The 20,604-nt window shown below is 40.3% G+C and overlaps 1 protein-coding gene across 7 annotated transcripts in view; it reads left to right on the forward strand.

The window, feature by feature from the left end:
- Nucleotides 1-20,604, forward strand: part of lpp (LIM domain containing preferred translocation partner in lipoma) — a 185,554-nt gene that overhangs the window by 62,798 nt on the left and 102,152 nt on the right. For all 7 annotated transcript variants that reach the window (XM_080431290.1, XM_080431296.1, XM_080431291.1 and 4 more), the window contains one exon: nucleotides 3,415-3,611. In XM_080431290.1, the coding sequence (XP_080287416.1) occupies nucleotides 3,419-3,611 (193 nt within the window). In that variant the 5' untranslated portion in view covers nucleotides 3,415-3,418. The remainder of the gene's footprint in view (nucleotides 1-3,414; nucleotides 3,612-20,604) is intronic.

Below are 20,604 nucleotides of genomic sequence, written 5' to 3' on the forward strand. Positions count from 1 at the left end.
AGAAATGTGTACAGATTTGTGTGAAATCAAACAAGGAAGCACAGAAGAGTTCTGTCAGGATTGTGTCTAGTCCAGCAGGGCCACATGTGTTTCAAGAGATGGGTGTCTGAACACAGCTGGGCACTAATTACAGCTACTTATCGTCACCGTCCTATTTAATCACAAGCTCTTGCTAATACTTTTCATCGGTTCAATATTTATAAAACCCACAGATTAAAGAAAAAAAATGCAAAAGAATAGCTGTTCTAGAAGCTCACAACGCCAGCTTTTAGTCACAATGCAAAGTGTTTTGTAAGCTTGCTTACCTTTGTGTGACACTGCAATATGACGAAGTAGGGCATTAATTTGCGGGAAAAATACATACAAAGTTTAAATATGGAGATTCGAGGACAAAAGCAAAATAACAGAGCTTGTTGATCAGTGAGCTTGCAGATCTGCTATTTTCACTATTTTTTAAAAATGACACCTGTATAATGACATGCCCACAATAGGGATGCCAGGTTAAAAGTTTTTTTTAATAATTCAAATCTATTTCTATAATCGATTAAATCTATTAGTTTGATGAACTGTTTGACCCCTAGCACTGAAGACTCTTGTGTGTCTTCACTATCATGTTGTGTGTACATCCTGTATACACAGCTCGGAGTCTCTTGATCCTCTTTAATCTGGCCTTCCTATTACACATCTATGATGTCAAAGGTCATCATTGTATTCATTTGGATGATCCTCTTTAGTACATCGCACAAAGGGCAAATATGCTGATGTTGGAAGCAGGAGCACATCATTCTGGCCTATTTATGGCTGAAACGTCACGCCAGAGTCCAGTGGCTCTCAGTAACCCTCCCTGGGGCTTGATGGCGGGCAATTTTGATGTATGCAAATACAGATCCAGGCTGCCGCTTTTGACTTGAAGTCAACCCAGCGAGGTTTATTTTGTGGTTACTTTTTTACAGTTTGAGTGCAGGCAAAGCAAATTCAGTTATTTATGCTGTCTATTAAACAATGGAGCAATACATCCTGGTTCATAGTGGTTCTTTCTTTTCATGTTTGTATTTTCTTAGTAGCAAGTAAATCTGATTTATACTTCATCGTATGATGATGTTGCTTGCCGAAAATAGTCGGATCTACAAGCGCACAACGTTTCACAACACATTGTGAGCTGGTGGATCTGCTATTTTTGAGCAACACTATGCTATGACAGAGTATAAGTTAAGCATTACTCATGCTTATGTCATTACGCTATAATCACAGCAACCAATGCAGATAAGTGGACATCTGAATACACAAATACAATCTGATCACTTGCAAATAACAGTGTGAAAGTCAGTCCTGAAGATCAGATTTGAGAAACAAATCGGATTTGCCTGCAGTCTGAACAAAGCCATAGTGGGTTCACTGGATACAGTGATGTAATGTAGTAACACAGAAAGTGAAACACTATTTGTTTTCCATAAAAGACCAATCAACAGATGTTTGAACATTTTCCATTCAACACATCACTGTACAGTAAAGTGAGTCATATTTCCTCATTTTCTCACAATAAATCACGTTACAGCCATTTCGGCTTTGAGAAATGAAAGCGGTTTTGCGTTGAAAGGACAGGTGGGTGTGAGACTTCTGTACACGTCTGAATTGCAGCATGAAAGCAACCAAATAGGAAAAAGTAAGAGCCATTCAGCCAGTGACGGAAGGAGGAGCAGGGATTTGAGCAGATATTAAAAGATGATTGTGCGTGGGCTTTTTTGCTGCGCTCCAGAGAAAGAATGTAAACCCTGTATCAGTCAGGGAGGGGATAATAAACAAGAACACTTCAGAACTCAGAGCAGCAAACGGCAACAGAGAGAAGTGAGGAGAAAAACATAGGGCATATAAATAGTTCAAATATTTCAAGTGATTTCAGAATGCGATGGTGAAATACCCGACGCTCGTGGCCTCAGCCAGTTGCAAGTTGTTATACTTTGCAAGTGTTCTTCTCCACAAAGGTCAGCTGAGGACAAAAGTAGCAGCGACTAAAACAAAATATTATAGAAAACTTCAAAGCGCAGTATTGAATATCCAGCAAGTAGATTGGACCTTGAAGTGCCTCTGTAAAGTCTTAACACAGTGGTGAGGAGTAAACACTTCAAAGTGCAACAAAGTTGGGTGAAGCGTGCTTCATGTATGTCAGTCACCTTTCTCTTTTATTTCATTTCCTTATCTTCTTCCTTCTCAGCCCAGTTAGGATTTGTGAGGATTACATCATTGGCCTCATACAATCTTTCTTTCAGAAGGACTTTTTATTTTAAGTTTGGTATTATTTTATCATCTTATTCTTTTTACCTGTTTGGGTATTATGCCTAGTCTGTGACCAGTGCTATGTCACAGAAATTCAACATAAGCATGCACTCCTCTCTCATGTCTTCTTTCATAGACTGTGAATCTGCATGTTCATATGTAAGTGCACAGCCCCATTCTGCCCTACACAAACATCATATTAATTAATGCATAATGCTGTCCCGTTGATCATAGAAATAAAAGCAGTGAAGCCAATACATAGTCAAGTATGTCATAGTTTGATTGCTTGTACTCAATCCCTTAAGTGACCCTCTGCCGGTCAACAGTGGGGTCCTTGGTGTGTCTGGATTTGATGTTTTAAGATGGATTTTTGTGTAGACCCGCTGAGACATCAGTTTGTGCCGACCACTGGCATTTGGCCAGGCCTCTTAGTTTCCTGGCAAGCTTGCCGGCCCTCCTACGATATCCCGTTTAGAAAGGGATCAGATATCAATTCCACTAATGACTTCTTATCACAGCATTTGGCACTGCAGAGGGATTCTAGGAAAGATTCATATGGCCTCATCACTGAGGTTGTAGTCTTGAACCATCTTTTCAAAATGTTTCAACTGGCCTGTCTAGTTGAGATGCATCATAAGATTAGCTAATGTTTGGCGTCGTAGACTGTAAAAGACATTTTGTGACCTTGAATATTGCAATTAAAACTCATCAGTTTGGTTCTAGTGTATCACAACTAGAGCCCAATTTTTGGGTCCAAAGCTGATTTTGTTGAGTCCTAGTCTACTGATTACCAATGTTTCACCGATATTTTGTCAAAATGTGCAAAATCAAAAACATAGATTTGATTAAAGTTTTTCAAAAATAGAACATTTAAAATAGCCGACCAACAAGCTCGTGCTTTACAACACGACGCGCTGTGAGTTTGTAGATCCACTCATTTTGAAATTTTCAGAATACTTTTTAACATTATTTTGCCTACAATGACATGCCCAAAATAGGTTGAAAGTGGTAAAAAATTGTCACGCATCGGCTGCATAATTGCAGATACTAAACTAATAATGGCGATATATGGGTCAGACCGATTATATATAATGAGCTGCAATATTCCTGACACAACCAACCACTGTCTTTGCCCATCAGAACCATGTGGAGTAACAGTAATGCTGAACAGACGGGTCAGGTGGCTGCCAGGATGGAGACCACTCCAGCAATGGGCACCGCCAGCATCTCTGTCTCCCAGCAGCAGGCACCCAAGAAGTTTGCCCCCGTAGTTGCGCCCAAGCCCAAGTTCAACCCTTACAAACAGCTGGGAGAGCACGGCCACCCTGACTCTGGAGGTAACAACGCACGCACGCACGCACGCACGCACGCACGCACGCACGCACGCACGCACGCACGCACGCACGCACGCACGCACAAAGGGGAAAAAGTACATGATGAATTGACCGCTTATGCCCTATTTCAAATATAGTGTAAATACCAGATCTATAAGCTCACAAAGTGTCACAATGCGGCGCGTTGTGATCTGTTATCGTCACTATTATGTATATATTTTTTAATCTTTGAATTATTTTTCAAAAACTTTAATGATGTTGGCATTGATATTGAAAAGAAAATATACTTTATAAGCAAGTACTCCAGTACTTTAACTCAAGTACAAATTTGACGTCGCAACATTCACTTGTAGTTGAGTAAAATGTGTCTATACTTCTATACTTTGACCAGGAATATCTTTATATATATATATATATACTTTTTATCTGCACTTTGTCTACCACTGAACACCAGGTTATATGATATTTGTGGAGCTTGGCTAACGGTAGGCTAAAGGATATAGAGTCTACCAATCTAAATCAGGTGTTTTACACAAATACGTACAATTTAAACTTGCCTCTTATTATAATAGTATCTCTTAATATAATAATCAATAGTATGAGTGTGTAGGAATATTTGAAAACAACACTTGATTGACCATCCTTCGTCTACAGAAAAAAGGTGCACAAGAGCATGAAATTGAACAAAATACATATTTTTTAATTTCTATAGCGACTTTAACACATAGGATGCAACTAGATGTGCTTACCAGAACCAAAATAATACAAAAGAATATGAAAGCTTGACGACGCAAAAAAATTATCTAGTCTAGTAAAAATGTACACCGCTGACAGTGGATCGATACGCTATCACTTCAGGTGGTAATTGGCACTTTTATTTTAACACTGTGTAGATATACTCAATTAGTTTTGACATCGGCTTTGAATCCTCCTGGATTCAGAGTATTTCAGTAAAGATGGTTTGGATGGGTGTAGTGATTATAATTAAATAAAGTAGTTATTGTCTCCGTCAGGCCGAAAGGCATGGCGAGAGAGTATGTTTTGCACCCTGTCCGTCTGTCCGTCCGCGTGTCCGTCCGTCCGTGTGTCCGTCCGTGTGTCCATCTGTCTGTGAGCAGCTAATCTCCAGCACCGTTGGCCCAGTCGCTGCGAAACTGTGCACACACACTCCCTGGATGCCAATTCAGAACCTCTGCCCCAAATTTTCACATGGGCCTGTTATAGCGCACCAGGAGGACGATTTGTGCAAAACCCATTTTTTGATATTTCTCCTACAGATTTTATCCAAACGTAATGCAAATCGGTACACAGTATCTCTATAGTCATGTGATCAACCCCGATCTGTCCGATTTCCCAGATTCCATCCTCATTGGCTGGTTGGCTTCCAAAGTTTGCAGGATTGGTCCTTTTTGAACAAAATGCCTCAAATTATGAACGCAGCTTGCGATTTCCGTGAAATTTCACACGCACATTCCCACTAGGCCAAGGAATAAATGCCACCCTTTTCACATTGGCCTGTTAAAGCGCCACCAGCAGGTCTAATTTAGCAAAACACATTTCTGGAACAAAATGCCTCGAATCATAAATGCAGTTTCCGATTGCCGTGAAAGGCCTAAGAAGAAATGGCACCCTTTTCACATTGGCCTATTATTGCGCCACCAGGAGGCCACAATAACGTACCTGACCTGGTGGAGACCTGTGCTCCGAGGAGCACTTTTTCTAGCATTTAAATGTGTTTTTATGTCTTGAAAGTACAATTTAGGCATTTTGCAGACGCTCTTATCCAGAGTGACTTACAATAAGCAAGGTAATCACATACATAGAAGGCATAGAGATGTGACTGTTCTAATTTGGTGTGCTTTTAGAGAAGGAAATTAAGTTAATTATTTCATGATTTCTAAGACACTATCCCTCGCTCTGCATCGTTTCAGTAAGAACAGAAATCCAGAGTGTTAATTTAACCCAGGTTTTAAACTAGAAAAAGTGCTCCTCGGAGCACAGGTCTCCGCCAGGTCAGGTAGGTTATTGTGGGCCAGCAATGTTCAGAATTTGCCAAAGGATGGAATATAAAAAATCGGACGGAACCATCTTGATCACTTGACTATAGAGATAATGTGTACTGATGTGCATGATGTTTGGACAAAATGTGTAGGAGTAATATAAAAAAGAAAAATTGGCCTCCTGGTGGTGCTATAATAGGGCAATGTTAACTCTTAAGGTCCTTACACACCGGCGAATATGCAAATATACGCAAAATTCGGACTCGTTCCGAATAATTAAAAGACGCTTTTTCGCTTCGCGAAACTGATGTGGACGCTTGCATTGACTTTATAAGGTTTTTAAAAAAAACGTATTTATTCGCATGAAGAATTCGCCCCGGTGTGTAAGACTGCCAGAGTTTCTCTAGAACAGTCTGTAGCCAGGGTTTTCTAAGCTAGTACTTAGAATTTTTTAATTTTTTTTTCCGTTTATTTTTTAACATTGAAGAGCTGTAACTTTTTGGAAAATGTTATCTCCTGGTTCTTTGGGACGAACGGAACGGAAAAACCCAAAAAATAAAAAAGACATTTAGATTATTTTTTTTGTAAAAAAATATTTATTTAGCCAAAAACGTTTGTAAACGTTTTTGGCAGGCAATAGCAAAATTCTCAAAAACGTTTATAAACGTTTTTGGCAGATAATGAGTTAAAAGGGTGCCGTTTGTTATTCAACGTAGTGCGAATATGCGTGCAAAGTTCCACCGCAATCGGACGCTGCGTTCATGATTTGCGGCATTTTGTTCAAAACAGGCCACTCCTGCAAACTTTGGATGTCAATGTTAGCCAATCAGGATGGAATATGAAAAATCAAACAGACATGACTATAGAGATCATGTATACCGATCTGCGTGAAATTTGGATAAAATATGAAAGCTTAATCTCAAAATATGTGTTTTACATAAGTCGGCCTCCTTGTGGCGCTATAAAAGGCTAATGTGAAAAATGCAGGGCAGATGTTTTTCCTTGGCCTCTAGGGAGTATGCGTGCAAAATTTAAAAAAAACACAAATTGGCCTTTTATAGCGCCACCATGAGGCTGATTTGAAAATGTTCAAGTGGCATTTCTTCCTCGGCCTAGTGGGAATGTGCGTGTGAAATTTCACGGAAATCGCAAGCTGCGTTCATGATTTGAGGCATTTAGTTCATAATGGACCAATCCTGCAAACTTTGGAAGCCAACCTTAGCCAATCAGGATGGAATATCAGACAGATCCGTGTTGATCAAATGAATATAGAGATACTGTGTACCGATTTGCGTGATGTTTGGATAAAATCTGTAGAAGTAATATAAAAAAATGGGTTTTGCACAAATCGGCCTCCTGGTGGCGCTATATCAGGGCCATGTAAAAAAGCAGAGGTTCTGAATTGGCATCCAGGGGGTGTGTGTGCACAGTTTCGCAGCGACCGGGCCAACGGTGCCGGAGATTAGCTGTTCACAGACAGACGGACAAGGGGTAAAACATACTCTCTCGCCATGCCTTTCGGCCTGGCCGAGACAATAAACACTATAAAAACAAAACAAAAAAAATATTTTACTGTGTAGAGTACTCTTGTTCAAGTAAATATATTTATTTAGCCAAAATGTTGTTCTTTCCAAAGTAGCAGTAGCAGTAAAACAAGTAAAAACAGCACTTAACTCCATCCATTTACAGAATTTCTTCTCTACTGAAATAATATGAGCATGCATTGTCTAATTCGTTGGCAATTTGTAGCTCTATACTCTATTATATTGGTTCCCATGGTTACAGAGCAACTTTTAGTTTTCAGTCCTAAAAACCTAATTGATAAGAGATACTTTACTTTATCAGTGCATTAAAGGGGTGTTAATTAAGGCACTCTATTTTGGTTCATTTCACAGAGTTGAAAGATGAATTCAAGGCCTGTTTTTTGCAGGGCCCTTTTGAAGTCTTATGGTGAAAGAGTCTTTGTTCATGATGTACAGTCATAAAATGAAGGAATAGATTTCAGCTAGATTTGAATAAAGCGCATGCATAAAAAGCAAGCAAGCAAAAGAAGAAGCAACAAAGCAGACTTCATTTGAAAGAAACAGTTGCTCATATCTTGATGTAGTCTCCACTAAGTTGATGACATACAGCAGGTTTTGTCAGAATACTCAGAACTGTGCCATAGTTCAAGACAATACACATAACTACTTTATTGTATCTTTAACCACACAAACATTCGACAAAAATAGCAAGCTCACTACGCGCCTCAACACCACATGTAGATCAGCTATTTCAGTTTTACATTCAATTGACACATTCAATCAAACATGTGGTCTGTCATTACACCTCTATGAAGATACATACTTGATTTTGTCATTATGAATAACAATAGGAAATTTATTGGAGCCTAATGCTGAACCAAATACAGATTGTATTTCCGTCTTCAGTCTTCTTCGTGTTCATCACAAGAGCATTATTATCACTCCACTCAACCATTTTGTTTTGTTTTATGTTGTGAGCATGGTAAAGAGAGCATGACTGCCACAATATTTTACCAATTGATATTACACTTAAGACTACAGCCATGCAATGATCTTGTGGCTGCTGATTCCTCACAACCCCACCACATTTTTCATTTTGGAGAGAAAAGAAATGAACACATTTTGCTCTATGCCTCATTGCCTCTCCATTCCAGAGATATGACCCATTATGCAATGTTGACCTTGACCTTAATTCTAAACTTGACCTTTTCAACCCAACCATTCATCCGATCTGTTCAGGGGCAGCCTACTGATCAGTCCCCCAAGTTTCATGAAAATCCACCCGTCCATTCTCGAGATTGACCTTGACCTTGAACTTTTCAACCCAAAAGTTAATCGTTTCTTGTGCAGCCTACTGATCATTCCTACCAACTTTCAGAATAATCCGCAGATGCATTCTTGTTTTGTCCGTAACATCCATTTGTTATTTTGTTCACAGAGACACACGAGTGATTACGTTAGTTGCCATGCAGGTAGGGCCATAAAAAGTATCCCACGCTTCTTCTCACTCCGGGAGCATAGAGGACTGAAGAACCCTGATCAACAATAAAGATCAAACCTATGATAGATATGTGACTTTATAAAATGACAGTTTAAATTCACCCCCCCCTCCACACACACACACACACACACACACACACACACACACACACACACACACACACACACACACACACACACACACACACACACACACACACACACACACACACACACACACACACACACACACACACACACAAATTGAATAGTAAAACACGTGCAAATAAAAGGAAGCAACTTCCTTCTGTTACTGTAAGTGCAATAATAATATATCAATGGAAATGGCTAAAAAGGGAAGTTGATGTTGAGCCGAGACATACCACAGAAAAGTAAAAATGCACCCACTTACAGTAATATAACATTGAGACATTACTGTTAAGGCTCAGTGGCTTAAATAAAAATAGCAATGCTGCCGGGTGAAAATGTCCAAAACTGCTTATTCAAATTCAAAACTAGTGAAAATAGCAGATCTACTAGTTCAAAACTCGTAACGCATTTTGAGCTTGTAGATAGGCTATTTTTGCTACTTTTGTGTGACGAAGTAGGGCATTAATTTATGAAAGAAAAAAAAAGAAACATAAAAAGTTAAAACACAGAGATAAGAGGTTTATGCCCGACAGCGACGATATATTCTACAGTACATGACCAAGATGGCATGGAAAGAGTGCAGTATCTTATTCCATTTTCATGCAAGGACCCCCAAAATTAGGCCTATATGTATTTGGCCACGGACTCCCATCTCAACCTTTTTAGTAATAGGGACATTAAAAACATATATATATATTCAAATATTTGCACAAATGTATATCTGCTAGAGCTCTCAACGAGGCTCGGTCCGGCCCGAAACCCCCGAAAAGGTGTCAGTATGTGCTTAATGTCCTCAAAGTCACGCATCCAACAAGCTTTGAACTGAGCAGATTGGAACTTCCGTTCCAGAGATAATGGCCAAAACATATTGAAAACGTCCACTTTCGCCGATTTTCGATTGAGTTTTGGCCATTGTCGCCCATCTTTCTTTAATAACACAGGCTACAAAGGTCGGAATGCGACAAACTAGATACCTAAGTTAACTTTGAGTTGCATCCAACACATCCACTGCAATTTCCGTCGGCCTTACCATTAGGCCGCTAGGGGCAGTTGAAATTTCTTTTTTGGGGGTAATAGATTTTTTCCCCCTTTTTTTTTTCATCATATAACCCGAGGCTCGGCCTGGCCCGACTAATTAGCATAGATTTTGGGCTCGGCTCGGCCCGAAAATGTCGGGTCGGGTTCGGGCAGAATTTGAGAACTCTAATATCGCCAATAACTCCAGTAAGTATGAAATATGGATAAAGTGGTTACATTAAAATGTTCCCATATCTCTACCCTGTACCCCAATACCTCTTGGGGCCTTTGAGGTTCAAAACTTTGCAAACGGTTATAAAATTCTGCAAGGATGCTATATGGTGAAAAATGCTCAGACTGGGATTTGAGGTTTGCATTTTACGGCCATCTGTACTTATTTTGACGTCCATTACATTCCAAATGGTAATTTGATAGAAGTATTAAATAAACTACCACTTCCTGAACTCTGCTCACTAAGGGTACCAGGCAGGGACAACCTTGACATGTACTGTAGTGGAATGTGATTTGACAGCTGATCAATCTGTGGTTGTCTACATACGGTAGACTTGACTATTAGTTGACTGACAGAATGATTTCAGGTCATCCCAGTAATAGTGCCACTGTTTAATATTGTACCAATATTTCCCTCAGAACAAAAAATTCAGTGTTGTAGAGTTAGAAAATAAAAAGTCAAAAGGTTCCACAAAGAAGTCAATTCAATTATCTTACTGTATGTCACTTGAGGGAAATGTACTCTCCAAGCTATGGCTAAAAGCATATTTAACAAATAGCAGTTGAATTTAGTCAGCATATTTATCCAGCAGCCTATGAGAAATGAGAGGTAAAGAATTTCAAGGTTTTATTGATTTTTATGTATAACTTTACACAGTGATGTCTGCGTACTTAACTCTGCACAGTGTGTGCTGTCAAATATGGCCAAATTTGCATTGTACATTTTGTTTTGTATATGATCCTATTCCTTTCTAGGCTGTCTCTAACAGTCAGTGAATCTTAAAGTATAAAATGCTGGTGCAAACTTAAGCTTAACTTAAACGCTAATTAAACATGGAATGATATTATTTCTGGCAATGACTGCCAATGAGTTCCCTGGTGAGTGCCGTTTTAATCCTGGCACTCAGCAGGAGCAATGTAGCTTATATTAGAATGGATAAATATTAGCTAATACTTGGTAATGGTATCTGTGTGTATGTGTGTGTGCATGCGAGTGTGTGTATGTGTGTGTGTGTGTGTGTGTGTCTGAGAGAGAGAGAAAGTGTGTGTGCGTGCGTGCGTGCATGTGTAATTGTAAACCACTCAGCTACTGTAACTGACACTCCTTGGGTGACAGACCATCACATGGTGTCTCACACACATTCTTGGAAGGAACATTGTAGTGTAAATTATAACATGACTGCCAAAGGGTTTGATGAATCCATGCACCTCTTAGACTTAATCATTATCTCATGCACTCTGACATGTACAGAATGCACTTTCTTTACAAATTATATATTCATATAATTAAATAATAACATTTTTAATTAAACTAGGCCTGTGCCCACAGGAACGATGCAAGTCAGTAACGATGCAAATTGGAAATGCATGCCCCACCCGGTCCTTGGCGATGCGCACGCCATGTTTGAAGTCGATCGGTCCCATACATATGGGCATGCCCATATATGGGCGCACCAAGTTTCAAGTTGATCGGGTTATCCGAGTTGGAAGTCGGAAGGTCGGACGGTTCTCAAGAAATTCAGACAATTAAATTAAAAGGAACGCTGAGCAAGTCCATTTGAGTGAATAATACAGTAAATACATAGTGTTACTTTTCATTTCAGATAATTAAGCTTCCATTTCATTCACCACAGTATCAGTATTATTATTTTTTTATAAATAATATATTGAAATGGATATCATTGAAAATGGGACGGTGTCATTGAATAAATTAAATAATGCAGGCATTACTGTGGTTAAATCACTCATACTGTACAGTGTAGCACATTCCATGTTTCCCCTGGTGCTGCTACCATTTACTATGACAGTGATTACATGGAAAATAAGTATGTTTAACATAGTGTGTTGAAACATTTATCAAGACTCAATTGAGGTCAATGCATCCTGCTGACTGAAATATGGAGAGAGGAAGCAATCTAAATGAACCAGTGTGTTTCATTTCCTTAACCCCATGACCCCTAGCATCCATATTCAAGGTATTTCCATAGACAACGCCCTGGTGACTTGGGTTCCGACGGCCAAGAACCTTGGTGTTGTCCTGGACAGTCAGCTCTCATTCAAGGCACACATTGCAGCGGTCACTCGACCGCTGCAATGTGTACACTCTATAACATTTGAAAGAGCAGAACCTTCCTCACCCAGGAGTCTGCCCAGCTCCTTATCCAGGCCTTAGACATATCAAAACTTGAGTACTGTAACTCGCTCCTCCCGGCATGTGCACTTAAGCTCCTCCAAATGAACCAGAAAGAATGCCGCAGCAGCAGGGGGCACCGTGGCGCAGTCGGTAGCGCTGTCGCATCACAGCTATAAGGTCCTGTGTTCGATTCCTGCCGGGGACGCTGTGGGCGCTGGGGGCGTGTTCTCTCCTTGTCATCAGTGCCCATACCCTAGGTGGGGTTGGCGAATGGGCCTTTCTGTGTGGATTTTACATGTTCTCCCCATGTCCCCTAGGGTAGGCACCCTCACAAAAAACATGCAGTAATCCTGGTCTCTATACTGCCTCCCCCTGGTCAGCCGGGGCACCTGATGGAGGGGAAAGGAACTGGTTAGAATAACGTGTTCCTTCCATGCGCTACGTCCTACCGGGAACTCTCCCTGTCAGGTGATAAGAAGTGGCCTGCTCACTCCTCATGCATTTAAGGAAGCATGAGCTCGGTTCGGGGCTCTCCCTAGGCTGGCGGAGGGAGAGTAGCGGATTACAGCTTAGGCATTGGCACTGGGTGAAAAAAATGGGTTACTAAAATCATGGGATAACAATTTAGTAAAAAAAAATAATGCCTGATCCAACCCTACAACCCCTGCTCACTCAGATCAGCTAACGCAGGGAAGCTGTCCGAACCTTCCCTAAAACATCCGGGACAACGCTCCACACGTCCCAGACTCTTCCCCCTTCTAGCTCCCAAACTGTGGAACGAACTCCACATTGCAATTAGAACTGCAGACTTACTCTCAATCTTCCGACGTAATGTGAAGACTCCACCTCTTCAGACTTCAGCCTTGACCACCTTGCAGGCTTATGCAAAGGTTAACATGTGATTTATAGATGCCTGCCAGGTTCATTTGTTGACCTGGCATGCTATAGTTTGTATAGTTCCAATGTACAGATTATAAACGTTTTGATATTATACTGTTTAGACTGATTATAGGTTCTTGGTTTACCTATGATCCTAGATTACTATCTCTCTGGATTTGATGTATTACCTCGTGTTTACCTTGCTGGCTTGCTTACTGTAAATCGCTCTGGATTAAGAGCGTATGCTAAATGCCTAAATTGGAATAGGCTAACATTCAGTGAAAATAGGCGAACGTTCAGTGAAAATTGCAGATCTACAAGCTCACAATGCGTCGTTGTGACCTTGTAGTTTGTTTATTTTTACTATTTGACATGCAACCAATTATATCATGTTAAATAGTTAACTGTCATAGTGCAAAGCATTCAAATCGATAAACGAAAGAGTTTTCACCAATACAAACACAAGCACTCCTTTGCTCCTTTTGATGATGATTATTATTTTTTTCTTAGCTTTCTAAATGGAAGGAACATAAAGGAAGGAACGTACAGTAAAACCAACTCCAGTGTCCCGCTGTTGAGTGAATGGGGCCTTATGAGCAGATCATCAGAGGTCCTGTTTTTATCGTTTGCTTTATATCAAACTGTTGGACTGCCTCATATAAAAACCAAGGGTTCGTGTTGAAATCAGGGACACTGCGCTTTGGCACGGTGCCTCCCTGTCCTTTGTCAGCTCGAGGCCTGGCTGAGACAGAGGTTGGAGAAAGAGGCTGATGCAGATCGGCGGTGAATGGTTAGCGGGGTCTATGTGAGCTGCGGAGGTCTCAGCAGAAAACTGCCCTGATTAAATGCACAGCAGAATGATATGACAGACGGGCACATTACTGGAGGTCCTAGACAGAGACCTCACAGACCTCATTTTACCCCAGATCACATTTGTGACACCCAAGGGTTTAAGTTGCTCAACACAGTGCAAGTAGGAAGAAGGTCAGACAAGACTGCTTTATGGAAAGGAACCGTGTCACATAGTGCGTTAAACGTTGCATGGTTCTTTCGTGCAGCTTTTGGATTTTTGTTTTGTTTAATTTTATGCAGGTTTGAGGGAATGTGAGAAAGAAATGATAATCATACTGCATTTATTTAGACTCTTAATTATTATTATACTGCTTGTTTATTCCACCCTGCCTTATTTTTTTTACTTTACTTCAAATCGTAGAAATGGTTTATGTTATCGCATTTCCATGCAGCTGTCTGCATAAATCAACACGCACAGCTCAGTGCCCTGGGAGAGGAAGTCTGTCTGTGTAAACTACCCTCTGAGAACAGGTTGTAAAACATCATGTCAAGGACAGGGGTCAGAAATTGCCGAAATGTTTTAAAAATAGTGAAAATAGCATATCTACAAGCTCACAACACATCGCATTGCGACACGTTGTGAACTTGTAGATCGGCTATTTTCACTATCTGTTGTACGACGAAGTATAAATAGGGCTTAAGTGGCTAACATATTTTTGGAAAGGGGTCATTCTTATTTCTTCAATTGTGCTCCCACTACAGTTATGTCTTTGTTCAGTGAACACATTTCTCCCAGTACAGTTATGTCTTTGTTCAGTGAACACATTTCTAATCAGTGTTTTAGAAAGCCTGCAAATTACTGCATACTGTATAATATTTCTTTACTTTACTCTTTCAATTCACTGTTGTTTATAGTTAAGGCAATTGCGGAAAACAACTCAACTAAGATGTTTGTTGAGATATATTCCCAAATGTATTATTCCCTGTGATTTTATTCCTTCCATAAATGTATCAATTCACGTGATGGCAATATTGCTGTCTTGTAAAGTCTGACCACTAATTAAGTTCAGGTTACTTCATTTGGAGCCGTAGGTAGATTTGGGTTATAGCAGATGAGGCATCCATATTGACACAGATTTTACAAACGACACAATAAGACAAACAGGTTAACTGCTCGAATAATCAAGAAAAATATAATTAAAAATCTACTGTACTAAAATAAATAATCACTAGAATGAATAAGGTAAAATGCAGGAAGAATAAAGACATACCATAAATAAACAGATGTTTCTATAGCATCTGTGCAATGTTGTTAGTGAGTGATGGCTACTGGAACAAAGCTATTTTTATAACTCTTTGTTCTACACCTTGGGACTGTAAACCTCCGTCCAGAAGGAAGGATCTGAAATTCGCTGTGCAAAGGGTGAGAGTCATCATTGTGGCGAGCACGCGTCTAAAATGGAGCTGTTATCGGCTGTAAGTGTCTGGCGTACAGGGACGCTGGGTTAAGCTGTGACTCATCAGTCTGCGTACTAGACCATTTAACAATGTGATCCAGAGAGTTTCTGTTCTTTAAAGATAGGTTTCCAAACCACGACACCAAAGAAAAACATAAATCAATTCAATAAAAGCATGATAAAATAAGGTCATCATTGTTTTGTCAGTGTGGCAGTGTGGCAGATAGTTTCCTCAAACAAAACCAACCCTGGTGCCACTTTTTTTTGCACACACAGCTCCACAATTTGCTTCAAATTTCAGTTTTGATAGATTTTTTATCAAGGAACAGTCTCACTAAAGGTCAAACAAGTGGCATAACCGCTGCTTCAGATATAACTTTCCATACTCTTTAACTTCCCAGAAAACCCACTAATTGTTCGCCCAGAGCAATCAGAAAGTGTTGAACATCTGCATAAGCTGTTTTTATTCCTCCCTGCTTGACTGCCCAGAAGCAAACTGACTACCGGTTGTTATGTCAAGAGTCTCCGCACGGGTGTCACCAAGAGAATTTACAGGAAACCCACCAATGAGAGTCTCAGTGTCCCCATAGAAACCACCGGCTTATGCTGTGAGCGCACACAAAGGCTACTTTCATCTAAGTAGAGCATACAGACCTCAACTACTACATGTACATTTTGTGTGCAGTGCTTAAAAAGACACGTAAGTGAATCTTGGGAGTTTAGTTTTTTTTTTGGGGGGGTGGGGGGGGTTCTTTCTACTTATTTGCTCTTTTTCATCTTAAAACCTGCACACAGTAAAATCCTGATTTGCTCACTTCACTTTTTGTTTTTGTCTCCCTTTTTTTCAACCACTTAATCCTTAATTTTATACTAGCGGAAATAGCCGATCTACAAACTCAGAACGCATCGCATCATGCCGCGTTTTGAGCTTGTAGATGAGCAACTTTTGTCAACATTTTTGAAACTTTTTGGAAATATTTGAAAGTATTCACGACTAACGGATAACGACTTGTCCAAAATATGCACCGCCAGGTTGAAAGCAGTTAATCATTTTGTGCCCTTTTTAGCATGATAATATGCCGCTTTGAGTTCAACTTTAGTTTTTAGACCACTACAAGTATGTCAAATGCCCCGGTCAAAAGGGGCCCCTGTGTCCTCAGATGAACTTAAGCCCCCCCCCCACCCCAGTACATCACCTGCCCTTTGACACTTGGTGGTGTAGAGTAGCAAATTCTAACATTACCATTGCTGCTTGGTATGCCTGTGAGTAGCGGCGGGGAGAGCTCTCATGTGATGAAACTGTGCCTTACTTCACTCAGCAGCAGCAGTAGTGAGTGACCCAAGTTTGCCGCTGCACACGGCTGTCTTGAGTTCTTCTCAACGAGACATGTCACTAAAACCTATAGGCTTTTTTAACCACTTAAGCCATACAGTAAATAACAAAGATAGCTGATCTACAAGTACATTTAGAAAATTTGCCAAAAATAGAGACACCAGGGTTAATGTGGTTGACATCATTTTTTTTATGAAAAAAATGCAAATCGAACCCTGGGCTTGTCCCATCAATCTTTACAAAATAGTCCACGTTCCCCCACTCCACCTGATACACTGATGAATGAATGAGTCACAACAAATGTATTGTTGCAGACATGTTTATAAAAAGCCTGACTTGGAATTTATTTTTTAAACCCTTCACCTCGCAGAAGCATTTGTTTCTCTGGTTTCACGGCATAATGTAATCCTTCTTTTATTCGGTTAAAACTCAATTTCCCCCTGTCCCGCAGAAATCCTGCTTAAACTGGCAGAAGCCAATTTGGTCTGCTCCTTTACACTTTAAAACAAGCATATCTCCAAAGACCTCAGAATCCATCCCTTGCATTTCCAACCAAATGAAGTCATAAATCACTCTTCTATACATATCACTGCTAATTAAGAGCAGAGCTCAGCAGCTCTCCTCGAGCGGAAGGTGGAATAAAACTGCTCCGTAATTATGTCAAAACAATGTGTGCGCAACCTCTCTGCCACAGCACATTTGGAATGGGCTGTGGAGAGATAAAACATGCAGAATGACACCCTGGTCTTAAAGCACTTTATCCATTTTGTCTCGAAGGGATTATAGGGGTTTTTCTTTGCCACTGAATATGAATGAAGTACAGTCATTACTCACTTCCTAAACAGTGACTTTGTTGTAAGCTATATGGATTGGTTTTGATTGCAGACTCTGGTTACAGATTTGGGGGAAAAGTGCAACATTTACATTTTGGCCCAACTTAAATTTTCCAGGTCCAGGACCTACTGCTTAATCCTAAAAGAACTCTCTGCTTAACCTGTCACCTCAGGAGGACCTCGTTGGAGACGTGCATGTCGCTCCGGAATAGCTTCACATGACTTATGCGGACCCCCACTGTCACGTGGCGCCCCGCGGTAATTTTTGTCTCCTGCTGCACGTGTACATGGCGGTGGACACCGGTGTCTCTCTCTCACACTCTCTCTCTCTCCGCTTTCGGCAGTAATAAATCAGGTTCACATCATGGGGGAGATAATCTATGCACCGAGCACCCAAACACACTCGCAAACAACACGTGGTTCTTTTCAGCGATGAGAGTAAACCGACACCCTGGTTTTGAGGTTTCTTGAGTGTCGCTCTTGTGCTGAAAACCCCCCACCCCTCTGAACTTCTCTATGCTCTATCAGGGTAGAGGACAGTCATATAGCTAGCCAGGCTTTGTCCTCAGTATGTCCTAGGACAGATGGACCATGCTTTCGTATAATAATGCAGATATTGTACACATGTGAACATATGCTCAAACCTCATCATACACATTAAATCCACTAATCCACAGCAATTGCATAATGAGGATAGAGAAGTCCTCACCGAATACTCTCATCTGTAACCCTGAGATGCCTCTTAGTGCATTTGGACTTTGAGTGATCTAAACTCCAGAACCATATTGTTAAAACCACTTAGGCCCTATTTTATACTTTGAGGTAAGACAATGTCATGCAAAAGTAGGAAAAAAAATGCCAATATTACAGCGTGGCTCTGCAGGATTCTAGACGTCTACAGTATATGTGGGTCTCTGTGTGTCTATAAGCTCATCTCGCAAACCACTGGAGCGATCAGCGGCATATTCCTTGTGCACACTTTCAGTAGGCCACAGAAGTACCTCCACAATCTTTTCATATTAGATTTTCTTACTTTTTGAAACTTGATTTATATTAACTTTGATTTATAAATAAAGTCAATGGGGCTCTGATTGGGCTGAAACCTTGTCAACATTTTGAGTCATACTGCACGTCATAGATATGTCAAGACGTGTGACCAACGTGACAGGCTGGCCATTAGAAGTGCGAGATCCACACTGGAACCACACTGTTCGCATGTGAATCTCAAGATCCACGTGATTTGTTTTTCTGCCTATAATGACATGCCCAAGATAGGGACACCAGTTTGAAAATGGTTAATCAGAATGGCAAATGTAGCCCCATATACGGCCAACTTTGAGGTGTTCTCGAATCCCTAATCATCTTGTCACATAGACTGAATGTGTGTGTGACACTTGTGAAACAATATTTAATCTGGCTAACTGTTATCGCAGCTGGATCCATCTCTACTCCTTTATCACTCGCCCTAACAACGCTCCAGCTCCCGATAACCAATTATACCTCTTATGGCCCTCTCAAATAACTTTAATTACTGATTAGGATTCCTTGTTCACAAAGCAGCTACTTAAAAGTAATTGCTCAATAAAAAGAAGGGAAGTTGTGTCATTAAGTAGGTGTTCTTGCTGCGTCTCTCATTAACGCTCACTTGGAGCCTTCATCTACCCGTCGACACAAATGGGGACAGTTTCATTCACGGCACAGAGACTGTCCTCACTCAGCCCCGCTCAGATTGGTTTAGACTGTGACACTGACTAAAGCTTTATTTATAGTCCATAGTATGACGTTTCACTTGCTGACGAGAACTGACCTTTAAACTAACAATGCGGCGACTCGCATTAGTGTGAAGATCAGTTCTTTTGGGCAAGCAACACCGTTTTGCAGGAGTATTATACCTGAATTGCACATACCTGAATTGCACTTGGTTGCATGCAGGTGTCGCGCACCTAAAATAGCAGATCTACAAGCTCACAACATGTCGTGTTGTGACTGCCCATTGGTGAGACTGATTAGATTGGTGAAGCCTCTGTAATAGTACAGTATGTGCATGCAGGACTTTTAATTATCCAGGTTTATTTCAGTTGAAAATGAATTCAACAACGTTCTCGTCATAGACTTACAATAGAAAATTTAATAAAATAAATGTGCAGAAATTATTGTGAGAGGGGAAACAATTGTAGGATAAGCAATGCAAGCGGGCTGAGTGGTAAACGAAACCTTTGGTTTTTATTCACTGTATGAATAGACAGTTAACTATAACGACTCCTCTGAGGGAGAAGGACCTGCTACATGCTGATTCAATATAATCAGCATGTAGCAAGTTCAAAGACTTTAAAATGTGCTCTTTCTGCTCACAGAGTGTCAGCATTGCAATATCGGATTAGGGGGTTGGAAATCACTGGTGAGGCTCTGGGTAAAAGTGTATTTTAGTAGACTTGTGGTTTGTAGACTCAAAGTTGTGGATTCATTTTTGCTAGACATTGGGGCCAGCCTAGAACAGCCATTGTCCCTTACCAATTGATAGATTAAGCGATGCTATGTGCAACATGGACGTGTTGGTCTGCAAAAACAGCCAGCTATGTGCAGGATTATTTTTCCCTTCCTAATTTCATTCTGACTGAAGTCAACCCATGCATTTCTTAAACTTATGCATTTCCAATCAGTTTTAAGAAATTCCTCTGGCCATCCCAATTTCAGAATGTTTATCAAATGCATTCAGGTTTCATGATCATCATTTCATTGGATACATGTCATTTTGAAATAAAACACTTCATACATCTGCAAATGATATGGGAGAGAGGAGACCCAACACTGAACCCTGTGGGCTGCAAGCTTAATTATCACAACCTTGATTCATGAATAAGGCTTTTATCCAGTGGTGCTGGCGGAACCCATGATGATCTTTGTTTAGTATAGGTTAAAAACTGCAAGGTTGTATGTATGTATGTATGTTTGTATGAACATACAAGCTACATTCCTAATTTTCTTATAGCAGTGTACCTTTTGATTTTAGTCAATATAGTAAAACAACACCTATATAAATAAATATATATAAATAAATAAATACAACTGATAAATAAAATCATAGAAACACAATTACTCATAGGTACGTTTTTAGTACATTTCATTGCCTTTGTGGTGAAACTGTCCTGACCGACTGGTTTAGTTAAT

The sequence above is a fragment of the Gymnoscopelus braueri genome (assembly GCF_963280865.1).
Source record: "Gymnoscopelus braueri genome assembly, chromosome: 6".
In the NCBI taxonomy this organism is placed as follows: domain Eukaryota; kingdom Metazoa; phylum Chordata; class Actinopteri; order Myctophiformes; family Myctophidae; genus Gymnoscopelus; species Gymnoscopelus braueri.